This window comes from Myxocyprinus asiaticus, chromosome 5 (genome assembly GCF_019703515.2).
Source record: "Myxocyprinus asiaticus isolate MX2 ecotype Aquarium Trade chromosome 5, UBuf_Myxa_2, whole genome shotgun sequence".
In the NCBI taxonomy this organism is placed as follows: Eukaryota; Metazoa; Chordata; class Actinopteri; order Cypriniformes; family Catostomidae; genus Myxocyprinus; species Myxocyprinus asiaticus.
In genome coordinates this window covers 2,128,016-2,136,125 of record NC_059348.1, presented here as the reverse complement: position 1 = coordinate 2,136,125, position 8,110 = coordinate 2,128,016, and the positions used below count along the sequence as shown (strand labels likewise).

Genomic DNA, 8,110 nt, shown 5'->3' with positions numbered 1-8,110 from the left:
CATATCGCCCCCTACTGGGCAGGGAGGAGAATTTATAGTCAAATGTCTTTTTAAATGTCTAATTTTCCATAGAAGCACACTTTCATCCACAATATCCAACTAATCATAATTAAATTCAGTGTCGATTATTTTCTTCATTGATTTTTATAATTTAAGTAATATTTACAATGTATTGATTAGTTGTTGCAGCCCTCTGAAAGCTTAGGCATGCAGCTCATCATAGTTTTTATATTCAACCTCAAGTTTCAATGTGATGCAATAGAAAACGTTATGTTGATGGATTTCACTTGTTTGCTCAACTACGAATCTCATTTGCCCAAATCCCATATCATATTAGTCCAACACATTCTTTCTTTGTTGGAGAGTGTTATCTCCACATAACTCTTGCCATCGTGATGCTCTTAACAAGGTTAGGATACCTCACCAGCAGAAGACTAAAGAGTTTAGGAGCTGAGAGCAAGTCTTAACACCCATGAACATTTATGAATCAAACTTATTCTTAAGTCTAGGAATAAGAAAAAAATTACATCATTCTTTGAATATTTACACACTAAAGACTAAAATTTTACTCTAAGCGGCTATACATACGGCTCCTGATGAGATGTACTACTGGTAAAACTAAGATATCATTCTAATTTGAAAATAAATGAGTTTTCTTGCCCCTAAAAATGAACATTTCTGCAGGGGAGTGTGTTTGATAAACTGCAGCAGTGCTCATTGCATCATGTCATTAACAAGATGAATGATCAATGTACGAATCAAACTCAAACAGAATGCTGACAATTTCTGACACGGTTTTCCATGCATAATTTTTTTTTATTACATCCATGCATGTGGTTACAGACAAATTATATTGAACAGTGAAATCCCTCACAACCCTAATAGCACATGCACATCACCTAGACATCTATTTGATGTGTGTTTACATCTGGAAGACGTATTTTTTAGGTTATCTGCTCAATTGCAATACGTCAAAGACGTTTCCTCTCAGATGTCAAAAGGACAATCAGCAGATGTCTTTGAAACATTTATGATTTAGAGTAAATCTGATCTTTTTAAGATGTTTAGCAGATGTTAATTAACAATGCTTTCCAGATAAAACACTCTTAAACAGATGTCTCGGAGATGTATGTGTGCTATCTGGGAATTTTAACTTTGCCACCGTCCTGCCTGCATTTGACACCAGTGTCACAGGAGATGGATGACACAATCTCCACTGTCTTCACTCCTACTGGTAGTCATTACCGATTGTTGCTCGTTATTTACATAAAGTTAAAGTTTGTCGTGTCTCTTTCCACACCCACATCTTGTCGCCAACGGTCATTGTCATTTGTGTTGTCAGAAATTGCTCTGCTTATGTCTTTTTGTCGCTGCTGGTGTGAACAGTGCTTTAGTGTCTTTAGTTATAACATACAATCCAGGACATTTTATTGATGTAGGCCTATTCAAACATAAACAATCACATGCTCAAGCTAAACTGATATCTGCAGGTAAAATACACAGTCAGAAAATTGGAATGACCAAAGCAACCATCCAGCTTTAGACATAATTTCAGCCAGACTATAAAATTTGTCTGGTTAAGCATCTGACATCAAATATATGACCCCGTTTCCACCTAGTATTAAGATGCGTCTCGGGTGATCCGATCACATGTGGTCAGGTGAGACACGTCACTGTTTACACATGGTCTTTTAAATGCGTCTCCTATGACCACATGTGATCGGATTTGAAGGGAAGGGTCTCTGATTTCATGATGACATACTTCAATCACTGTGTCAGTGTGTTCCTACATGATAATAAATCGCAACAAAGTCAGAAAAGACAAAGAAAGCACTAATGGTTACGAGATAATTCTCCCAGATGCTGCTAAAATTTAATCTAAGACCAAAAGTAACATTCTGAGCAGATATTGCGCAGTTGTTTTAGCTTTTGTGTGCTTGTCGACTGCATGTTGATATCAGACACACTGAAGAAGATCCGTGAAGTTCTCGTGCTTGTGTTTGTATCCGCTTTTTCAAATTTTCAGATCAGGTGGTTATTTCCTTTTAAACCACTCATAAAAGTTAAAACTCTTGTTTGAGTGCAGCGGTTGATTGACAGGTAAGGGGTTGTGCTTCGCTGCTATCTGGGATGCGTTTACACCTAGTGCTTTTTGACTACTTTCGAATGTGGTTTTTGTGATCCGATCACAAAACATTTTGGACCTGTTTACAACTGTATTTAGAGCTGGCCACATGTAATCAGATCACCCGAAAAGCATCTTAATACCAAGTGTAAACAGGGTCACTCAGATTGAGTGGTATAGGTGACTACAGCGTACAAAAAAATATTGCAACACATAATTACATTTAACATAATATGTAACTGAATTAGATAAATAATAGACAAATGGTGTCATAACAATGCTACTGCTACCCCCAATCACTGAAGAAAAGAAGGAAGGGGCAGTCACTCTAGGCTTTGAGCACCTATTTTTTTAGGACCAGTATACGATATCACGTGGGAGAGCTTCTGGTGTCTACTCACTTTCCTGCAACAATAAAACACGTAGCTTAGAAATATGTAGCCTTTGTATTGAGCCAAGTGTGACATTTCGATCTTCTATTGGTCAGAAGTCCTCTCGTCATACGGATTCATGGTTCAGAGTTCACCAATTTGAAGTTTCCATATGTACTAAAGTACAAAATTTATTCACATGAGCTTGCGTTTCTGGTCTCCTGCGTTTAGATGCTTTTGAATGAGAGTGAATGGAGCGCGAAGTGTAGCGTGGCCAACCCTTTACTAGAAAATTGGGCCATTTAACGGCAATAACATACCCAACGTTTCTAAATATTTTGACTTCCTGTAAATTTTCCTTATCAAACAAGTACAAACCTCACTCTACCAGTCAAAGACAGTTCATTCACCAAAGCATGTAAAGCACTGCATTGCCCCACAAAGCCGAAACACAGTAACTATACATTTGTTTTGTATACAAAATTGAGTTATAACTGTAATCATGTCTCTCAGACTATAATGTTCTGAGACAGACGGGTTTGGCTCAACTATGCTCAGATATGGAGAAAACAGAATGAGACTATTTTATAATCCACATTTATAAACCTTTGAAGCCACTTTTCTTACTTGCACTGTTGGTGTAGTTACTGCATTTTGGCTTTGTAGGGCAATTACATTTTGGGTGATTATTCTGAAACCTGTCAAGAAAATGTCCTGGTCCTATTTTACTCCAAAATCAAAAGAAACAAATGTGAAATTAAGCTATATGTTTCATATAGAAAATGAAGACTTTTTAAGACCATTAAGATTTTTAAAATTGTGACATGACAGTTACACACATTTTACACTGTAATGCAAAGAAAGTTGGTCATTATTATATTCTCATTTCAGCAACATGAAATACATTTTTTAAGTGTAAAGTGTTTAAACATCATAGAAGCACTTCCTTGATACTGCCTTGCATTTTCACTGATTTTGATTAAAAAATATTATTGTACAGAAGCTTCTTTTTACTATAATACATTAAAAAAGGTCTGTGTTATAGTAATAATAATTATCATTGAAAACATTGGGAATAGTAAATGTAAAACATCTGGACACGCGGTGCTGGGTTGTTAAGGATTACATGTAATCTGGATTACATAATTAGGTTACAAAAATCAAGTACTTGTAATTGGGTTACATTACATTTTAAAATACTCATAGACTACAGTTACATTTTATAAATTACACGATTACATATTAACAAGGCAATGGCAGTAAATTATTAATAATTTATTGTTCATTTTAATCATTCTCTTTTATTTTATTTTTTCATTTGTCATTCTAAATCAGCACACCACTGATATACGTTTGGTAAGTCTTTGAGTGTTTTAAGAAGAGAGGGGGAGGGTTGTGTGTATTGCACTCAGAACTGATACTCCCTACTTGCCAGTCAGGTGAAGATGGAGCAGCCTTCCTCAGCATTTAACCATTGAATCTATAGAGATAATTTCATTTTTCAGGAGACACGGGGCAAAAACATCACTGTGCAATTTAAACTCTGCATTCCAAAAAAGAAGAATTCTATGTCAAATCTAAAGAAGAATTTGAAGGAACGTTTGCATGTTTGTTTTTAACTTTACATCGCAAATCTAACCAAATATTTTTTAAATTATCACTCTGTGTGTAATATAACCATGTCGCAATGTCTCTGAAAGGGTTTTGTCCATCAAATACATCAAAATGCACAAATACACGTAATTTCATATTCAACTGGATTTGCGCCACAGTTACTTTTAGTTTCTTAAAAAGCTTTTTTTAGTCGCCTTAAATGTATATGAATGCAATTTTGGTGTAGTGATAACTTTGAGACATTTTTGTGACGTTGATTCACAAATATAAATGGTCTGATCTCTTGCTACACGTACATGCCGTTTGTAAAATGGCGAAATTGCATTACCACATTTGTGTAAACGTGCCCTGGGGAACCTGTCCATCATTTTAGAAACTCCAATAAGAAATGCCTGTTAAACTCAAACATATTTGAGTCAGTCATTGATGGAGGGACTAGACCTCTTTCAGCATCACAGGGGAAAACATGAAAACTTCTTTAACATTTTTACATTTGCAATCATTTATCTGAATTTGTGGACATAAGCACCACTCAAACGTTTAAACCATGCAGAATTCGGTTGAAAGTAACCCAAAATGTAATCTGAGATTACATTACTGATTGAATTTTTCTGTCATGTAATTTGTAATCATTACCTGATTACAATTCACATGTAATCCGCCCAGCACTGTGGGCGGATTACTACGAGAATAGAGCATAACAGTCCCCGCCCACTTATTCAGCATCTGAGTGACAGAAGTATTTTTCCCATTCATTTTTTTGCATAGGCTTTTCATAAAATCCTCTATAAAAGAGTTCTAAGCCATGAACCAAACCAACCAGCTCCAAGGTGAATTACATCATCACAAACTTTTGTTTTGAAACAAAAAAGTATTTGAAAATTGGACAAAAAGGCAAAAATACAAGACTGTGTACTTACCGTCCTTTACAAGGGTACAATCCAATCCAATGAAGCACTGCGAATGATGTAATTGAAAAAGAAATGATGGGAATATATAAAACTATTGATTTTAGATTTTTATAAATTTAGAAACAATATATTTTACTTTTATTGCGAAACATTCCAATAAACACAAATATATTAGTAGTTTGAGAGTGCAGGGGGATCTACTGTTTGTGTCATATAGAGTTCATCATGGGAGTGGACGGTTGCTTCCGGTCTTATTTCACGGGTTCTGTTAGCCAAGATTCTCTGGTTGGTGAAGCTTTCTCTGCTGTACCATGGGTAATGTAGTTGTTCAACAGGAATTCCACTATTATAGATGATTTTTTAAATAATGCAGTTGAAATAACGCAGACGGATGGCTTCAACGGAAGCATATACCATCGATAAACAACCTCGGAGCTCAAGGTAGGTCTGTCTTTAAAAATGTATAAGATAGCGTGGAAAATCAATTCGTCTATGGAAGAAATGAATGGGATTTTTACTTCCGGAACCAGACTATTGTGCTCTGTTGGGGGGGTAAAATGTGCTTACGTTTCCTGAAAACAATCAAAACCGACAAAAACAGAAAAATAGTCCTAAATATAGGTTTTGCTACTATTGCTTTTATTATTATTAATTTGGGGTTTTATATGACCAGGACATTTTCTTGATAACTTTCACGAGAATTACACCTTCATGTTGTTGTGAATTTGACACTATTTACATTGCAACTGTAGATGAACTTTGTGCAGTTTGTGACAACATTGGGCAAGGCTTTTTTATATGATTCTGCAGATCACTTGATTGGGTGAAACTCCTGCCACATGCAGTGCAATGATATGGCCTCTCTCCAGTGTGCACTCTCTCATGTCTTCTCAAGGCTCCTGAATGAGTGAAACCCTTTTCACAGTATGAACACTTGTGAGGTTTCTCTCCAGTATGAATTTTTTGATGCTGTTTCAAGGCACTGGATCTAATGAAAGTATCCCCACACTCAAAGCATATATGAGATCTCTCACCGGTATGTATTTTCTGATGTTCATTAAAACAGCCCAAGCGCAAAAAACCCTTTCCACACACAGCACACACATAAGGCTTCTCATTTGAATGAGTTTTCATGTGAACATTTAAGTTTGATGCCAAAATATAACTTTTACCACACTGCTCACATTTGAATGCTCTCACTCCAGAGTGAGAGCGCTGGTGATCTTTGAGATTTGTTGCACATTTGAAACTCTTTCCACACTCAGAGCATGTATAAGGCCTTTCTCCAGTGTGAATTCTAATGTGCCTTTTAAGGTGTCCTTTACATGTGAAAGCTTTCTCACAATGAGGGCAGATGTAAGGCTTCACTCCAGTGTGGATTTTTAGGTGCTCATTAAAATGCCCTTTATGTGCAAAACTCTTTCCACATTCAGGGCAGATGAAAGAATTGTTGGCTCCTGGTCTCTGAGCTGTATCTTTTGAAAAACTCTTTACATTTTCTGTGAAACTAAAAGATTCTTCTCCAGTTGTGAAATTACAAGGATCCTGATACTGGTATTCCTCCTCCTCTTCACTCAGTTCTTGATTTTCCTCTTTGACTTTTATCATGTCTAAAATGAACATAATTGGCAAAAGAAAAAAGAAAAAATCAATTAAAGTACATCAAAGGTGAATCAAGAAATAACCGTGCCCCAAAACTGAATGATAATTAAAGCTATTTTTGTAATCTTCAATATGTTAAAGGTAATTCTGTCATTTCCATGTTAAAACCGATCATTGCTGTATATTTCCTCATATTGCTATAACTATGTTACTTTAGTGCTTTCAGGATTTTCTCAATTAGAGCCACCAAATCTGTCTTAAATTTTCTTTCTTGAATGTTTCTCAGCAGTCATTAATAAAGAATGGACACAAACCTCTTTGTTCCTCTGTATTTTTCACTCTGCATGGTTCTGTATAACTCATGTCTTCAATCTCCTCTTTAATAAACTCCATGTTTGCTCTCTAAAACCTCCAGATTTCAGATGTTTCACCTGGAGTGCTGTCCTGCTTGTTTGAAAACGTTTCTTTTTGCCACGTTTACGATGATGGGAATTTTCCCATTTATTGGCCTGAAACACAATTTGGATACTTTTAATACGCACTTAAATTACCAACCGATAAAGTATGTAATTCTGAGTTTGTAGTATGGCAGTTTTTTAATTCTTCCACACCATAAAATGTTGATGTTTCCACGGAGCTCTTTGTCGCCGAACATCCGCATCTCGGAAGCGTCGCAAACCCCTCCTCTTCCGTGGAGCAAGGAGTCGTGTAAAATAGTAGCCCAGAAAGTATGCACCAGCTCTCTATTTCTGTGCAATGCAGTTGTGCATGTTCGGAACAAAACTACATTAATAAACTACCAAGTAAGTTGTAGTGATGGCGAATTAATGCTTTCTGAAGCAATAATGACAAATGTATTGAAATTGGGATCAAAGCTTTTCTTTACGGTGCGCGTTGCTGTCATCTAGTGGTCACATGTAGCTCTGCAGCTGTGTTCCTGTTGCAGCATCGGGGACCTCTGATTGTACATTACATTTGATTTTAAGCTATAAAATGTATCAAAGCTATTAATACGATTGGTTGTATTGTTAATAAAATAACTTATAATTAATAACTTAAAATTAATTCACATTAAGTATTATATTTCATATGCAAGGCTCATAAATGGGGTTCATGTAGTAATATGAAAATATTAAAAACAAAAAAGTTTCACTTTAAGATTTACATATTCCACAAACTTTTAGATGTATTTTAAGATATTGTAGCTCGCCCTTTAAACTTGAATCTTTCTGCGAGCTCTCTTTCTTTTTTGCGAAAAACTTTCAAAAGTCATCTATAGTCCACTAATATGACTTAAATATATAAACAGTGTTGATTTAATACACTTTTGCTTACCCAGACACAGTATTACCACAATGAATGCGTGCAATCACCATTTGAAGTCTGATTGAAACATAATAATTTGATTAGAGCACTGAATCCAGCAGAAACTTCAGCATTACCGTCACATTGTCAGAGCCCTTCTACCAAGATGTACCTACAAGGTT

At 35.8% G+C, this 8,110-nt stretch overlaps 1 protein-coding gene across 2 annotated transcripts; it reads right to left on the bottom strand.

Moving 5' to 3' along the window:
* Nucleotides 1-704: 704 nt before the first annotated feature.
* Nucleotides 705-7,297, bottom strand: LOC127440867 (gastrula zinc finger protein XlCGF7.1-like). 2 transcript variants are annotated; one of them, XM_051697907.1, is made up of 3 exons: nt 7,235-7,297; nt 6,938-7,132; nt 705-6,631 (listed from the first exon to the last, which is right to left on the bottom strand). In XM_051697907.1, the coding sequence occupies exons 2-3, from the start codon at nt 7,014-7,016 to the stop codon at nt 5,757-5,759; spliced, it is 954 nt and encodes a 317-aa protein (XP_051553867.1). In that variant the 5' UTR covers nt 7,017-7,132; nt 7,235-7,297; the 3' UTR covers nt 705-5,756. The 2 variants fall into 2 exon arrangements, with proteins under 2 accessions (XP_051553867.1, XP_051553866.1); XM_051697906.1 differs by having other exon boundaries at nt 6,938-7,276.
* Between the last annotated feature and the right edge of the window lie 813 nt (nt 7,298-8,110).